The 18,028-nt window shown below is 39.9% G+C and overlaps 1 protein-coding gene across 1 annotated transcript; it reads right to left on the bottom strand.

Annotated features, from left to right (window-relative positions):
- Positions 1 to 10,044: 10,044 nt before the first annotated feature.
- Positions 10,045 to 12,392, bottom strand: LOC144066311 (uncharacterized). The gene is made up of 2 exons (XM_077589753.1): positions 10,829 to 12,392; positions 10,045 to 10,694 (listed from the first exon to the last, which is right to left on the bottom strand). Exons 1-2 carry the CDS (start codon positions 11,453 to 11,455, stop codon positions 10,251 to 10,253), a joined length of 1,071 nt encoding a protein of 356 aa, XP_077445879.1. The 5' UTR covers positions 11,456 to 12,392; the 3' UTR covers positions 10,045 to 10,250.
- Positions 12,393 to 18,028: the final 5,636 nt, after the last annotated feature.

Below are 18,028 nucleotides of genomic sequence, written 5' to 3'. Positions count from 1 at the left end.
GTGGTTGCATTGGAACTGGTCCTGGGTGGTTCTGGTTGGTCCATTTACCCTGAAATTTTGTCTCATATGAGGGTAGACGTATATTGACCATTTTGTATAAAATAATCTTCCAGGGTGGTTGTGAAGTAAAGTTATGCCACAATCAATGTGCCTAATATGGGCACTTTTATGACAACGAGTGCTTGTGTTGGAACTGGTCCTGAGTGGTTCTGGTTGGTCCATTTACCCTGAAATTGTGTCTCATATGAGGGGAGATGTATATTGACCATTTTCTATAAAATAATCTTCCAGGGAGGTTCTGGGTGGATGTTAGGCAAGAATAAGTGCCCAAAATGGGGTAAATTGCGTCAAAAATAGTGGTGGTCTTGGAACTTGTCTTGGGTGGTTCTGGTTGGTCCATTTACCCTGAAACTTTGTCTCATATGAGGGGAGATGTATATTGACCATTCTGTATAAAATGATCTTCCAGGGTGGTTGTGAAGTAAAGTTATGCCACAATCAATGTGCCTAATATGGGCACTTTTATGACAACGAGTGCTTGTGTTGGAACTGGTCCTGAGTGGTTCTGGTTGGTCCATTTACCCTGAAATTGGGTCTCATATGAGGGGAGATGTATATTGATCATTTTCTATAAAATAATCTTCCAGGGAGGTTCTGGGTGGATGTTAGGCAAGAATAAGTGCCCAAATTGGGGTAAATTGCGTCAAAAATAGTGGTTGTCTTGGAACTTGTCTTGGGTGGTTTTGGTTGGTCCATTTACCCTGAAATTGTGTCTCATATGAGGGGAGATGTATATTGACCATAATGTATAAAACAATCTTCCAGGGTGGTTGTGAAGTAAAGTTATGCCACAATCAATGTGCCTAATATGGGCACTTTTATGACAACGAGTGCTTGTGTTGGAACTGGTCCTGAGTGGTTCTGGTTGGTCCATTTACCCTGAAATTGTGTCTCTTATGAGTGGAGATGTATATTGACCATTTTCTATAAAATAATCTTCCAGGGAGGTTCTGGGTGGATGTTAGGCAAGAATAAGTGCCCAAATTGGGGTAAATTGCGTCAAAAATAGTGGTTGTCTTGGAACTTGTCTTGGTTGGTTCTGGTTTGTCCATTTACCCTGAAATTTTGTCTCATATGAGGGTAGATGTATATTGACCATTTTGTATAAAATAATCTTCCAAGGATGTTGTGAAGTAAAGTTATGCCACAATCAATGTACCTAATATGGGCACTTTTATGACAACGAGTGCTTGTATTGGAACTGGTCCTGGGTGGTTCTGGTTGGTCCATTTACCCAGGAATTGTGTCTTATTTGTGGGTAGATGTATTATTGACAAATTTGTGTAAAATTAGTCTTCCAGGGAGGTTCTGGAGGGATGTTAGGCCAGAAATAGTGCCCAAATTGGGCTAAATTTTGTTAAAAATAGTGGTTGCATTGGAAGTGGTCTTGGGTGGTTCTGGTTGGTCCATTTACTTTGAAATTTTGTCTAATATGAGGGTAGATGTATATTGACCATTTTGTATAAAATAATCTTCCAGGGATGCTGTGAAGTAAAGTTATGCCACAATCAGTGTACCTAATATGGACACTTTTATGACAACGAGTGCTTGTATTAGAACTGGTCCTGAGCAGTTCTGGTTGGTCCATTTGCCCAGAAATTGTGTCTCATTTGCGGATAGATGTATAATTCACCATTTTGTATAAAATTAGTCTTCCAGGGAGGTTCTGGGGGGATGTTAGGCAAGAAATAGTGCCCAAAATGGGGTAATTTTCGTTGAAAATAGTGGTTGTCTTGGAACTTGTCTTGGGTGGTTCTGGTTGGTCCATTTACCCTGAAATTGTGTCTCATATGAGGGGAGATGTATATTGACCATAATGTATAAAATAATCTTCCAGGGTGGTTGTGAAGTAAAGTTATGCCACAATCAATGTGCCTAATATGGGCACTTTTATGACAACGAGTGCTTGTGTTGGAACTTTTCCTGAGTGGTTCTGGTTGGTCCATTTACCCTGAAATTGTGTCTCTTATGAGGGGAGATGTATATTGACCATTTTCTTTAAAATAATCTTCCAGGGAGGTTCTGGGTGGATGTTAGGCAAGAATAAGTGCCCAAATTGGGGTAAATTGCGTCAAAATTAGTGGTTGTCTTGGAACTGGTCTTGGGTGGTTCTGGTTGGTCCATTTACCCTGAAATTTTGTCTCATATGAGGGTAGACGTATATTGACCATTTTGTATAAAATAATCTTCCAGGGTGGTCGTGAAGTAAAGTTATGCCACAATCAATGTACCTAATATGGGCACTTTTATGACAATGAGTGCTTGTATTGGAACTGGTCCTGAGCGGTTCTGGTTGGTCCATTTACCCGGGAATTGTGTCTCATTTGTGGGTAGATGTATAATTCACAATTTTGTGTAAAATTGGTCTTCCAGGGAGGTTCTGGGGAGATGTTAGGCCAGAAATAGTGCCCAAATTGGGGTAAATTGCGTCAAAAATAGTGGTTGTCTTGGAACTTGTCTTGGTTGGTTCTGGTTGGTCCATTTACCCTGAAATTTTGTCTTTTATGAGGGTAGACGTATATTGACCATTTTGTATAAAATAATCTTCCAGGGTGGTCGTGAAGTAAAGTTATGCCACAATCAATGTACCTAATATGGGCACTTTTATGACAACGAGTGCTTGTATTGGAACTGGTCCTGAGCGGTTCTGGTTGGTCCATTTACCCGGGAATTGTGTCTTATTTGTGGGTAGATGTATAATTCACAATTTTGTGTAAAATTGGTCTTCCAGGGAGGTTCTGGGGGGATGTTAGGCCAGAAATAGTGCCCAAATTGGGGTAAATTGCGTCAAAAATAGTGGTTGCATTGTAACTGGTCCTGGGTGGTTCTGGTTGGTCCATTTACCCTGAAATTTTGTCTCATATGAGAGTAGACGTATATTGACCATTTTGTATAAAATAATCTTCCAGGGTGGTTGTGAAGTAAAGTTATGCCACAATCAATGTGCCTAATATGGGCACTTTTATGACAACGAGTGCTTGTGTTGGAACTTGTCTTGGTTGGTTCTGGTTGGTCCATTTACCCTGAAATTTTGTCTTTTATGAGGGTAGACGTATATTGACCATTTTGTATAAAATAATCTTCCAGGGTGGTCGTGAAGTAAAGTTATATCACAATCAATGTACCTAATATGGGCACTTTTATGACAACGAGTGCTTGTATTGGAACTGGTCCTGAGCGGTTCTGGTTGGTCCATTTACCCGGGAATTGTGTCTTATTTGTGGGTAGATGTATAATTCACAATTTTGTGTAAAATTGGTCTTCCAGGGAGGTTCTGGGGGGATGTTAGGCCAGAAATAGTGCCCAAATTGGGGTAAATTGCGTCAAAAATAGTGGTTGCATTGTAACTGGTCCTGGGTGGTTCTGGTTGGTCCATTTACCCTTAAATTTTGTCTCATATGAGAGTAGACGTATATTGACCATTTTGTATAAAATAATCTTCCAGGGTGGTTGTGAAGTAAAGTTATGCCACAATCAATGTGCCTAATATGGGCACTTTTATGACAACGAGTGCTTGTGTTGGAACTGGTCCTGAGTGGTTCTGGTTGGTCCATTTACCCTGAAATTGTGTCTCATATGAGGGGAGATGTATATTGACCATTTTCTATAAAATAATCTTCCAGGGAGGTTCTGGGTGGATGTTAGGCAAGAATAAGTGCCCAAATTGGGGTAAATTGCGTCAAAAATAGTGGTGGTCTTGGAACTTGTCTTGGGTGGTTCTGGTTGGTCCATTTACCCTGAAATTTTGTCTCATATGAGGGGAGATGTATATTGACCATTCTGTATAAAATGATCTTCCAGGGTGGTTGTGAAGTAAAGTTATGCCACAATCAATGTGCCTAATATGGGCACTTTCATGACAACGAGTGCTTGTGTTGGAACTGGTCCTGAGTGGTTCTGGTTGGTCCATTTACCCTGAAATTGTGTCTCATATGAGAGGAGATGTATATTGACCATTTTCTATAAAATAATCTTCCAGGGAGGTTCTGGGTGGATGTTAGGCAAGAATAAGTGCCCAAATTGGGGTAAATTGCGTCAAAAATAGTGGTTGTCTTGGAACTTGTCTTGGGTGGTTCTGGTTGGTCCATTTACCCTGAAATTGTGTCTCATATGAGGGGAGATGTATATTGACCATAATGTATAAAATAATCTTCCAGGGTGGTTGTGAAGTAAAGTTATGCCACAATCAATGTGCCTAATATGGGCACTTTTATGACAACGAGTGCTTGTGTTGGAACTGGTCCTGAGTGGTTCTGGTTGGTCCATTTACCCTGAAATTGTGTCTCATATGAGGGGAGATGTATATTGACCATTTTCTATAAAATAATCTTCCAGGGAGGTTCTGGGTGGATGTTAGGCAAGAATAAGTGCCCAAATTGGGGTAAATTGCGTCAAAAATAGTGGTTGTCTTGGAACTGGTCTTGGGTGGTTCTGGTTGGTCCATTTACGCTGAAATTTTGTCTCATATGAGGGTAGACGTATATTGACCATTTTGTATAAAATAATCTTCTAGGGTGATCGTGAAGTAAAGTTATGCCACAATCAATGTACCTAATATGGGCACTTTTATGACAACGAGTGCTTGTATTGGAACTGGTCCTGAGCGGTTCTGGTTGGTCCATTTACCCTGAAATTGTGTCTGATTTGTGGGTAGATGTATAATTCACAATTTTGTTTAAAATTGGTCTTCCAGGGAGGTTCTGGGGGGATGTTAGGCCAGAAATAGTGCCCAAATTGGGGTAAATTGCGTCAAAAATAGTGGTTGCATTGTAACTGGTCCTGGGTGGTTCTGCTTGGTCCATTTACCCTGAAATTTTGTCTCATATGAGGGTAGACGTATATTGACCATTTTGTATAAAATAATCTTCCAGGGTGGTTGTAAAGTAAAGTTATGCCACAATCAATGTGCCTAATATGGGCACTTTTATGACAACGAGTGCTTGTATTGGAACTGGTCCTGAGTGGTTCTGGTTGATCCATTTACCCTGAAATTGGGTCTCATATGAGGGGAGATGTATATTGATCATTTTCTATAAAATAATCTTCCAGGGAGGTTCTGGGTGGATGTTAGGCAAGAATAAGTGCCCAAATTGGGGTAAATTGCGTCAAAAATAGTGGTTGTCTTGGAACTTGTCTTGGGTGGTTTTGGTTGGTCCATTTACCCTGAAATTGTGTCTCATATGAGGGGAGATGTATATTGACCATAATGTATAAAACAATCTTCCAGGGTGGTTGTGAAGTAAAGTTATGCCACAATCAATGTGCCTAATATGGGCACTTTTATGACAACGAGTGCTTGTGTTGGAACTGGTCCTGAGTGGTTCTGGTTGGTCCATTTACCCTGAAATTGTGTCTCTTATGAGTGGAGATGTATATTGACCATTTTCTATAAAATAATCTTCCAGGGAGGTTCTGGGTGGATGTTAGGCAAGAATAAGTGCCCAAATTGGGGTAAATTGCGTCAAAAATAGTGGTTGTCTTGGAACTTGTCTTGGTTGGTTCTGGTTTGTCCATTTACCCTGAAATTTTGTCTCATATGAGGGTAGATGTATATTGACCATTTTGTATAAAATAATCTTCCAAGGATGTTGTGAAGTAAAGTTATGCCACAATCAATGTACCTAATATGGGCACTTTTATGACAACGAGTGCTTGTATTGGAACTGGTCCTGGGTGGTTCTGGTTGGTCCATTTACCCAGGAATTGTGTCTTATTTGTGGGTAGATGTATTATTGACAAATTTGTGTAAAATTAGTCTTCCAGGGAGGTTCTGGAGGGATGTTAGGCCAGAAATAGTGCCCAAATTGGGCTAAATTTTGTTAAAAATAGTGGTTGCATTGGAAGTGGTCTTGGGTGGTTCTGGTTGGTCCATTTACTTTGAAATTTTGTCTAATATGAGGGTAGATGTATATTGACCATTTTGTATAAAATAATCTTCCAGGGATGCTGTGAAGTAAAGTTATGCCACAATCAGTGTACCTAATATGGACACTTTTATGACAACGAGTGCTTGTATTAGAACTGGTCCTGAGCAGTTCTGGTTGGTCCATTTGCCCAGAAATTGTGTCTCATTTGCGGATAGATGTATAATTCACCATTTTGTATAAAATTAGTCTTCCAGGGAGGTTCTGGGGGGATGTTAGGCAAGAAATAGTGCCCAAAATGGGGTAATTTTCGTTGAAAATAGTGGTTGTCTTGGAACTTGTCTTGGGTGGTTCTGGTTGGTCCATTTACCCTGAAATTGTGTCTCATATGAGGGGAGATGTATATTGACCATAATGTATAAAATAATCTTCCAGGGTGGTTGTGAAGTAAAGTTATGCCACAATCAATGTGCCTAATATGGGCACTTTTATGACAACGAGTGCTTGTGTTGGAACTTTTCCTGAGTGGTTCTGGTTGGTCCATTTACCCTGAAATTGTGTCTCTTATGAGGGGAGATGTATATTGACCATTTTCTTTAAAATAATCTTCCAGGGAGGTTCTGGGTGGATGTTAGGCAAGAATAAGTGCCCAAATTGGGGTAAATTGCGTCAAAATTAGTGGTTGTCTTGGAACTGGTCTTGGGTGGTTCTGGTTGGTCCATTTACCCTGAAATTTTGTCTCATATGAGGGTAGACGTATATTGACCATTTTGTATAAAATAATCTTCCAGGGTGGTCGTGAAGTAAAGTTATGCCACAATCAATGTACCTAATATGGGCACTTTTATGACAATGAGTGCTTGTATTGGAACTGGTCCTGAGCGGTTCTGGTTGGTCCATTTACCCGGGAATTGTGTCTCATTTGTGGGTAGATGTATAATTCACAATTTTGTGTAAAATTGGTCTTCCAGGGAGGTTCTGGGGAGATGTTAGGCCAGAAATAGTGCCCAAATTGGGGTAAATTGCGTCAAAAATAGTGGTTGTCTTGGAACTTGTCTTGGTTGGTTCTGGTTGGTCCATTTACCCTGAAATTTTGTCTTTTATGAGGGTAGACGTATATTGACCATTTTGTATAAAATAATCTTCCAGGGTGGTCGTGAAGTAAAGTTATGCCACAATCAATGTACCTAATATGGGCACTTTTATGACAACGAGTGCTTGTATTGGAACTGGTCCTGAGCGGTTCTGGTTGGTCCATTTACCCGGGAATTGTGTCTTATTTGTGGGTAGATGTATAATTCACAATTTTGTGTAAAATTGGTCTTCCAGGGAGGTTCTGGGGGGATGTTAGGCCAGAAATAGTGCCCAAATTGGGGTAAATTGCGTCAAAAATAGTGGTTGCATTGTAACTGGTCCTGGGTGGTTCTGGTTGGTCCATTTACCCTGAAATTTTGTCTCATATGAGAGTAGACGTATATTGACCATTTTGTATAAAATAATCTTCCAGGGTGGTTGTGAAGTAAAGTTATGCCACAATCAATGTGCCTAATATGGGCACTTTTATGACAACGAGTGCTTGTGTTGGAACTGGTCCTGAGTGGTTCTGGTTGGTCCATTTACCCTGAAATTGTGTCTCATATGAGGGGAGATGTATATTGACCATTTTCTATAAAATAATCTTCCAGGGAGGTTCTGGGTGGATGTTAGGCAAGAATAAGTGCCCAAATTGGGGTAAATTGCGTCAAAAATAGTGGTGGTCTTGGAACTTGTCTTGGGTGGTTCTGGTTGGTCCATTTACCCTGAAATTTTGTCTCATATGAGGAGAGATGTATATTGTCCATTCTGTATAAAATGATCTTCCAGGGTGGTTGTGAAGAAAAGTTATGCCACAATCAATGTGCCTAATATGGGCACTTTCATGACAACGAGTGCTTGTGTTGGAACTGGTCCTGAGTGGTTCTGGTTGGTCCATTTACCCTGAAATTGTGTCTCATATGAGAGGAGATGTATATTGACCATTTTCTATAAAATAATCTTCCAGGGAGGTTCTGGGTGGATGTTAGGCAAGAATAAGTGCCCAAATTGGGGTAAATTGCGTCAAAAATAGTGGTTGTCTTGGAACTTGTCTTGGGTGGTTCTGGTTGGTCCATTTACCCTGAAATTGTGTCTCATATGAGGGGAGATGTATATTGACCATAATGTATAAAATAATCTTCCAGGGTGGTTGTGAAGTAAAGTTATGCCACATTCAATGTGCCTAATATGGGCACTTTTATGACAACGAGTGCTTGTGTTGGAACTGGTCCTGAGTGGTTCTGGTTGGTCCATTTACCCTGAAATTGTGTCTCATATGAGGGGAGATGTATATTGACCATTTTCTATAAAATAATCTTCCAGGGAGGTTCTGGGTGGATGTTAGGCAAGAATAAGTGCCCAAATTGGGGTAAATTGCGTCAAAAATAGTGGTTGTCTTGGAACTGGTCTTGGGTGGTTCTGGTTGGTCCATTTACGCTGAAATTTTGTCTCATATGAGGGTAGACGTATATTGACCATTTTGTATAAAATAATCTTCTAGGGTGATCGTGAAGTAAAGTTATGCCACAATCAATGTACATAATATGGGCACTTTTATGACAACGAGTGCTTGTATTGGAACTGGTCCTGAGCGGTTCTGGTTGGTCCATTTACCCTGAAATTGTGTCTGATTTGTGGGTAGATGTATAATTCACAATTTTGTTTAAAATTGGTCTTCCAGGGAGGTTCTGGGGGGATGTTAGGCCAGAAATAGTGCCCAAATTGGGGTAAATTGCGTCAAATATAGTGGTTGCATTGTAACTGGTCCTGGGTGGTTCTGCTTGGTCCATTTACCCTGAAATTTTGTCTCATATGAGGGTAGACGTATATTGACCATTTTGTATAAAATAATCTTCCAGGGTGGTTGTAAAGTAAAGTTATGCCACAATCAATGTGCCTAATATGGGCACTTTTATGACAACGACTGCTTGTGTTGGAACTGGTCCTGAGTGGTTCTGGTTGGTCCATTTACCCTGAAATTGTGTCTCATATGAGGGGAGATGTATATTGACCATTTTCTATAAAATAATCTTCCAGGGAGGTTCTGGGTGGATGTTAGGCAAGAATAAGTGCCCAAATTGGGGTAAATTGCGTCAAAAATAGTGGTGGTCTTGGAACTTGTCTTGGGTGGTTCTGGTTGGTCCATTTACCCTGAAATTTTGTCTCATATGAGGGGAGATGTATATTGACGATTCTGTATAAAATGATCTTCCAGGGTGGTTGTGAAGTAAAGTTATGCCACAATCAATGTGCCTAATATGGGCACTTTTATGACAACGAGTGCTTGTGTTGGAACTTGTCTTGGTTGGTTCTGGTTGGTCCATTTACCCTGAAATTTTGTCTTTTATGAGGGTAGACGTATATTGACCATTTTGTATAAAATAATCTTCCAGGGTGGTCGTGAAGTAAAGTTATATCACAATCAATGTACCTAATATGGGCACTTTTATGACAACGAGTGCTTGTATTGGAACTGGTCCTGAGCGGTTCTGGTTGGTCCATTTACCCGGGAATTGTGTCTTATTTGTGGGTAGATGTATGGGTCATTTTCACATAATTCAGCAAATAACGGTAAAGACACTTTCAGAAAATGAATAATTTACAAAATGCAATTCAAGCATTCTGATTATCTCTAATTAGCAACACTAGCACTGCCTGGAAATATCTTAGCTGGAACTTTAATGAAAACATAATTAATTAAAATTTAAAAAATATGGATTGGTCTTTCCCGTTATTCCAAAAACGGTAAAGACCAAGCATAACGGAAAAGACAGTATGGTGAAACTTCAGTCTATGTCAGGGAAAAACTAAGACCTTTATGTGTTTTGTTGTGGGTATCAGTAGTGTGGAAAAGGCCATTAAGAACTAGTGGCAATTATATAAAGTACTCTTAGTTGCAATTTCAGTAAAATGATGGTAACAGTGTACCCCAGCCCTTATATTGGGATATCTGCCGGGGAAACTTTGAAGTCAAATTCAATAAAAAAAATTTGTTTTTTTTTTTCTTTTTTCTTAAAGCCCTGCAAAAATAAAATATACACATTGATTAATATCTGTAAACTTTATTGTAATACAACTCGAACACATATATACGGTCTTACGGAAGAAATTGTAAATACAGATTTACTGTCAACAACATGAAATTGTCTTAAAGCCTAAACATCTTAAGCTAATACTGACAAATGATAAAGAAGTTGCCAATATAATCAAAGTTAGCAATGATCAAATGATAGGATACTTGAGTGCACAATCTTAACAGTTGTAGTTCCCTAGGTCTACATCAAAAACATGCTGCTTTCCAGTGCGTGAGGTTCCTCCTGTTGTTGTAGGAGGTGGCAATCTCATAACAATATTGTCTATGTGTATGTCATCCAAGTCATCCATTTCAGGATACACAAACAAAGGTTTTTTCATAACACTGGACTTGCGACGCATAAATTGCACCAGAGCTTCATCATCTTCATCAAAGTTTTGAATGATCTTTCCCACAAAATGTTGAACGGACTTTTTCCCGCAATACTTCACAAGAACAAAATCACCTAACTTCAGATTTGTGGTACTGACTTCATCTTCGATAGGAAAGATTTCAGTAGATTCTTCCAGGCTGTCATAATCAGAGAGTGCTGCCTTATTAGCGAAGGGCCTGATCTGGACAGGTGACAAATGTTCTCTGTCACAAGATACTGATGCTCCATGCTGAAAGAAAGCACAAATCATTATATATTATTATATTCACGTCAAATTGGTACAGTATTGACAAGAGACAAGGTGATTGAATTAAGCTGTTACATAGCCTTTCTTTCATTTTGTCGCTTTTTGCTGGCTAGTACCTTTGCTTTGAGATCATCTTTGATAGCATAGCAGAATGTTAGCTCCTTCCTTATCCTGTTGTTATTCCCGCTGGAAAGGAGGGAATATGCCTTCGATGCTGGAGAATCGCTGATCACGTTAACACTCAACTGCTGAGCATTCTGCATTCTGCTGATCTTTCTTTTCAATTTCCGTATTTCAGTTTGATATTGCTTGATCTGAGCATTATTCTTGGTAATTGTTCTGTATGCTTTGCGGTCCCGGGCTTGCGTCTTTCTCCTGCCAGCTTTCTTTTGTGTTGATGGTTGCGATGGTCCTGGTTGTGGTTCACCAAATTCATCAGCATCTGGGCTAGGTGGGGGAGTGCTTGGCAGATCCTCTTCCAGTTGTTGGAATTTCTTGCTCCTTTGCTTTCGTTGGTTGAGCTTCCATTTTCTTCTCAGTTGCCTTTGCTCCCTCTCTGAAAGCTTGTGAATATTTGGAATCTTTCCTTGTGCCTTTCTTTTCTGATATCGTTCCCTTTCTTTCTCTAAATATTTGTGATAGGCTCCAGGTTCATTTTTAATCTTCTCCCTGCATTTGCGCATCGCTGCAGCATTAGATTTTTTCGCAGGTGGCTTACCGCCTTTTTTCTTAAATGGATTCATGTTCTGGAAATTTTACAAATCAAAGCAGGAATTAGTATACACATAAACATAGCATAACATGTTAGCGTCATCTCTACATATCTGTTGTATATTTAAAAATATGTATTTCATCTCTACATATCTATTGTATACACCTTTTCTACTTAGTCTTTCCCGTTATATGATACGTCTTTCCCGTTATAACGGTAAAGACAAAATTTATTAACGGTAAAGACACAACATTCCACCTCAGCCTTTGACATTGGTAGATGGTATTTCTTGGCACTCAGTAAATGATAGTGTTCTGCATGCATACACCATGCCCAGTTCATTAAAAAGCAAAGTAATTATGTTCACCAAGTTTTTAGGACATCGGTAAAGACATGGAATTGTTACGACATTTCACAGGTATGGTCCTTACCTTGGTTTTAGTTTCATTCTCATGGCTTCTGCTTAGCTGGCGTTGACAATATGGCTGACAACATCCTGGTACTTCTCCCACACCAGCCACCTGGTGTATTTACTGTGAATTTTTTGGTGTATTTCTCATGTGATAACGGTAAAGACACACTAACTGATATGAAAGGTACATCAGTAAAACTGTTTGCAGTTGCAATTCTTTTGCATTTTTCTCAAAGACAACTTGAGTGAAAATACTATTGAAACAAATCTAAACAACACATTCTAAATAGAGACAAACAAATAAATCATAACCCGACTTTTCATTCCTATAAACTGTGACACTAGATTCTGGACATCTAACGGAGTGGACAAATTCAACATAAACTGGCTCTCAATGTATTTGTGTCTCAAATAGATTTCTCTTAAAATTGGTGCCAAATGTAGTATAATATGTGGCAAACAAAGCAGTAGTAATTAATTTTTATAACTTTGTAACACATAAAGGGAAAGTCCAGGGCCATATCTTTACCGTTATTTGCTGAATTATGTGAAAATGACCCGTATAATTCACAATTTTGTGTAAAATTGGTCTTCCAGGGAGGTTCTGGGGGGATGTTAGGCCAGAAATAGTGCCCAAATTGGGGTAAATTGCGTCAAAAATAGTGGTTGCATTGTAACTGGTCCTGGGTGGTTCTGGTTGGTCCATTTACCCTTAAATTTTGTCTCATATGAGAGTAGACGTATATTGACCATTTTGTATAAAATAATCTTCCAGGGTGGTTGTGAAGTAAAGTTATGCCACAATCAATGTGCCTAATATGGGCACTTTTATGACAACGAGTGCTTGTGTTGGAACTGGTCCTGAGTGGTTCTGGTTGGTCCATTTACCCTGAAATTGTGTCTCATATGAGGGGAGATGTATATTGACCATTTTCTATAAAATAATCTTCCAGGGAGGTTCTGGGTGGATGTTAGGCAAGAATAAGTGCCCAAATTGGGGTAAATTGCGTCAAAAATAGTGGTGGTCTTGGAACTTGTCTTGGGTGGTTCTGGTTGGTCCATTTACCCTGAAATTTTGTCTCATATGAGGGGAGATGTATATTGACCATTCTGTATAAAATGATCTTCCAGGGTGGTTGTGAAGTAAAGTTATGCCACAATCAATGTGCCTAATATGGGCACTTTCATGACAACGAGTGCTTGTGTTGGAACTGGTCCTGAGTGGTTCTGGTTGGTCCATTTACCCTGAAATTGTGTCTCATATGAGAGGAGATGTATATTGACCATTTTCTATAAAATAATCTTCCAGGGAGGTTCTGGGTGGATGTTAGGCAAGAATAAGTGCCCAAATTGGGGTAAATTGCGTCAAAAATAGTGGTTGTCTTGGAACTTGTCTTGGGTGGTTCTGGTTGGTCCATTTACCCTGAAATTGTGTCTCATATGAGGGGAGATGTATATTGACCATAATGTATAAAATAATCTTCCAGGGTGGTTGTGAAGTAAAGTTATGCCACAATCAATGTGCCTAATATGGGCACTTTTATGACAACGAGTGCTTGTGTTGGAACTGGTCCTGAGTGGTTCTGGTTGGTCCATTTACCCTGAAATTGTGTCTCATATGAGGGGAGATGTATATTGACCATTTTCTATAAAATAATCTTCCAGGGAGGTTCTGGGTGGATGTTAGGCAAGAATAAGTGCCCAAATTGGGGTAAATTGCGTCAAAAATAGTGGTTGTCTTGGAACTGGTCTTGGGTGGTTCTGGTTGGTCCATTTACGCTGAAATTTTGTCTCATATGAGGGTAGACGTATATTGACCATTTTGTATAAAATAATCTTCTAGGGTGATCGTGAAGTAAAGTTATGCCACAATCAATGTACCTAATATGGGCACTTTTATGACAACGAGTGCTTGTATTGGAACTGGTCCTGAGCGGTTCTGGTTGGTCCATTTACCCTGAAATTGTGTCTGATTTGTGGGTAGATGTATAATTCACAATTTTGTTTAAAATTGGTCTTCCAGGGAGGTTCTGGGGGGATGTTAGGCCAGAAATAGTGCCCAAATTGGGGTAAATTGCGTCAAAAATAGTGGTTGCATTGTAACTGGTCCTGGGTGGTTCTGCTTGGTCCATTTACCCTGAAATTTTGTCTCATATGAGGGTAGACGTATATTGACCATTTTGTATAAAATAATCTTCCAGGGTGGTTGTAAAGTAAAGTTATGCCACAATCAATGTGCCTAATATGGGCACTTTTATGACAACGAGTGCTTGTGTTGGAACTGGTCCTGAGTGGTTCTGGTTGGTCCATTTACCCTGAAATTGTGTCTCATATGAGGGGAGATGTATATTGACCATTTTCTATAAAATAATCTTCCAGGGAGGTTCTGGGTGGATGTTAGGCAAGAATAAGTGCCCAAATTGGGGTAAATTGCGTCAAAAATAGTGGTGGTCTTGGAACTTGTCTTGGGTGGTTCTGGTTGGTCCATTTACCCTGAAATTTTGTCTCATATGAGGGGAGATGTATATTGACGATTCTGTATAAAATGATCTTCCAGGGTGGTTGTGAAGTAAAGTTATGCCACAATCAATGTGCCTAATATGGGCACTTTTATGACAACGAGTGCTTGTGTTGGAACTGGTCCTGAGTGGTTCTGGTTGGTCCATTTACCCAGGAATTGTGTCTCATATGAGGGGAGATGTATATTGACCATTTTCTATAAAATAATCTTCCAGGGAGGTTCTGGGTGGATGTTAGGCAAGAATAAGTGCCCAAATTGGGGTAAATTGCGTCAAAAATAGTGGTTGTCTTGGAACTGGTCTTGGGTGGTTCTGGTTGGTCCATTTACCCTGAAATTTTGTCTCATATGAGGGGAGATGTATATTGACAATTCTGTATAAAATAATCTTCCAGGGTGGTTGTGAAGTAAAGTTATGCCACAAACAGTGTGCCTTATATGGGCACTTTTATGACAACGAGTGCTTGTATTGGAACTGGTCCTGGGTGGTTCTGGTTGGTCCATTTACCCAGGAATGGTGTCTCATTTGTGGGTAGATGTATAATTGACAAATTTGCGTAAAATTAGTCTTCCAGGGAGGTTCTGGAGGGATGTTAGGCCAGAAATAGTGCCCAAATTGGGGTAAATTTCGTTAAAAATAGTGGTTGCATTGGAACTGGTCTTGGGTGGTTCTGGTTGGTCCATTTACCCTGAAATTTTGTCTCATATGAGGGTAGATGTATATTGATCATTTTGTATAAAATAATCTTCCAGGGATGCTGTGAAGTAAAGTTATGCCACAATCAGTGTACCTAATATGAACACTTTTATGACAACGAGTGCTTGAATTGGAACTGGTCCTGAGCGGTTCTGGTTGGTCCATTTACCCAGAAATTGTGTCTCATTTGCGGGTAGATGTATAATTCACAATTTTGTGTAAAATTGGTCTTCCAGGGAGGTTCTGGGGGGATGTTAGGCCAGAAATAGTGCCCAAATTGGGGTAAATTGCGTCAAAAATAGTGGTTGCATTGTAACTGGTCCTGGGTGATTTTGGTTGGTCCATTTACCCTGAAATTTTGTCTCATATGAAGGTAGACGTATATTGACCATTTTGTATAAAATAATCTTCCAGGGTGGTTGTGAAGTAAAGTTATGCCACAATCAATGTGCCTAATATGGGCACTTTTATGACAACGAGTGCTTGTGTTGGAACTGGTCCTGAGTGGTTCTGGTTGGTCCATTTACCCTGAAATTGTGTCTCATATGAGGGGAGATGTACATTGACCATTTTCTATAAAATAATCTTCCAGGGAGGTTCTGGGTGGATGTTAGGCAAGAATAAGTGCCCAAATTGGGGTAAATTGCGTCAAAAATAGTGGTGGTCTTGGAACTTGTCTTGGGTGGTTCTGGTTGGTCCATTTACCCTGAAATTTTGTCTCCTATGAGGGGAGATGTATATTGACCATTCTGTATAAAATGATCTTCCAGGGTGGTTGTGAAGTAAAGTTATGCCACAATAAATGTGCCTAATATGGGCACTTTTATGACAACGAGTGCTTGTGTTGGAACTGGTCCTGAGTGGTTCTGGTTGGTCCATTTACCCTGAAATTGTGTCTCATATGAGGGGAGATGTATATTGACCATTTTCTATAAAATAATCTTCCAGGGAGGTTCTGGGTGGATGTTAGGCAAGAATAAGTGCCCAAATTGGGGTAAATTTCGTTAAAAATAGTGGTTGTCTTGGAACTGGTCTTGGGTGGTTCTGGTTGGTCCATTTACCCTGAAATTTTGTCTCATATGAGGGTAGACGTATATTGACCATTTTGTATAAAATAATCTTCCAGGGTGGTCGTGAAGTAAAGTTATGCTACAATCAATGTACCTAATATGGGCACTTTTATGACAACGAGTGCTTGTATTGGAACTGGTCCTGAGCGGTTCTGGTTGGTCCATTTACCCGGGAATTGTGTCTCATTTGTGGGTAGATGTATAATTCACAATTTTGTGTAAAATTGGTCTTCCAGGGAGGTTCTGGGGGGATGTTAGGCCAGAAATAGTGCCCAAATTGGGGTAAATTGCGTCAAAAATAGTGGTTGCATTGTAACTGGTCCTGGGTGGTTCTGGTTGGTCCATTTACCCTGAAATTTTGTCTCATATGAGGGTAGACGTATATTGACCATTTTCTATAAAATAATCTTCCAGGGAGGTTCTGGGTGGATGTTAGGCAAGAATAAGTGCCCAAATTGGGGTAAATTGCGTCAAAAATAGTGGTTGTCTTGGAACTGGTCTTGGGTGGTTCTGGTTGGTCCATTTACGCTGAAATTTTGTCTCATATGAGGGTAGACGTATATTGACCATTTTGTATAAAATAATCTTCTAGGGTGATCGTGAAGTAAAGTTATGCCACAATCAATGTACCTAATATGGGCACTTTTATGACAACGAGTGCTTGTATTGGAACTGGTCCTGAGCGGTTCTGGTTGGTCCATTTACCCTGAAATTGTGTCTGATTTGTGGGTAGATGTATAATTCACAATTTTGTTTAAAATTGGTCTTCCAGGGAGGTTCTGGGGGGATGTTAGGCCAGAAATAGTGCCCAAATTGGGGTAAATTGCGTCAAAAATAGTGGTTGCATTGTAACTGGTCCTGGGTGGTTCTGCTTGGTCCATTTACCCTGAAATTTTGTCTCATATGAGGGTAGACGTATATTGACCATTTTGTATAAAATAATCTTCCAGGGTGGTTGTAAAGTAAAGTTATGCCACAATCAATGTGCCTAATATGGGCACTTTTATGACAACGAGTGCTTGTGTTGGAACTGGTCCTGAGTGGTTCTGGTTGGTCCATTTACCCTGAAATTGTGTCTCATATGAGGGGAGATGTATATTGACCATTTTCTATAAAATAATCTTCCAGGGAGGTTCTGGGTGGATGTTAGGCAAGAATAAGTGCCCAAATTGGGGTAAATTGCGTCAAAAATAGTGGTGGTCTTGGAACTTGTCTTGGGTGGTTCTGGTTGGTCCATTTACCCTGAAATTTTGTCTCATATGAGGGGAGATGTATATTGACGATTCTGTATAAAATGATCTTCCAGGGTGGTTGTGAAGTAAAGTTATGCCACAATCAATGTGCCTAATATGGGCACTTTTATGACAACGAGTGCTTGTGTTGGAACTGGTCCTGAGTGGTTCTGGTTGGTCCATTTACCCAGGAATTGTGTCTCATATGAGGGGAGATGTATATTGACCATTTTCTATAAAATAATCTTCCAGGGAGGTTCTGGGTGGATGTTAGGCAAGAATAAGTGCCCAAATTGGGGTAAATTGCGTCAAAAATAGTGGTTGTCTTGGAACTGGTCTTGGGTGGTTCTGGTTGGTCCATTTACCCTGAAATTTTGTCTCATATGAGGGGAGATGTATATTGACAATTCTGTATAAAATAATCTTCCAGGGTGGTTGTGAAGTAAAGTTATGCCACAAACAGTGTGCCTTATATGGGCACTTTTATGACAACGAGTGCTTGTATTGGAACTGGTCCTGGGTGGTTCTGGTTGGTCCATTTACCCAGGAATGGTGTCTCATTTGTGGGTAGATGTATAATTGACAAATTTGCGTAAAATTAGTCTTCCAGGGAGGTTCTGGAGGGATGTTAGGCCAGAAATAGTGCCCAAATTGGGGTAAATTTCGTTAAAAATA

This window comes from Stigmatopora argus, chromosome 20 (genome assembly GCF_051989625.1).
Source record: "Stigmatopora argus isolate UIUO_Sarg chromosome 20, RoL_Sarg_1.0, whole genome shotgun sequence".
In the NCBI taxonomy this organism is placed as follows: Eukaryota; Metazoa; Chordata; class Actinopteri; order Syngnathiformes; family Syngnathidae; genus Stigmatopora; species Stigmatopora argus.
Note: the sequence above shows the minus strand (reverse complement) of the source record. Positions and strands in the feature narration are given on the sequence as shown.

Excerpts from the sequence above, each read along its gene's own strand:
- LOC144066311 (XM_077589753.1), bottom strand. The coding sequence starts at position 11,455 with ATGAATCCATTTAAGAAAAAAGGCGGTAAGCCACCTGCGAAAAAATCT. Across the intron at positions 10,695-10,828 it reads AAGATGATCTCAAAGCAAAG|CATGGAGCATCAGTATCTTG; the intron begins GTACTAGCCAGC and ends GCTTTCTTTCAG.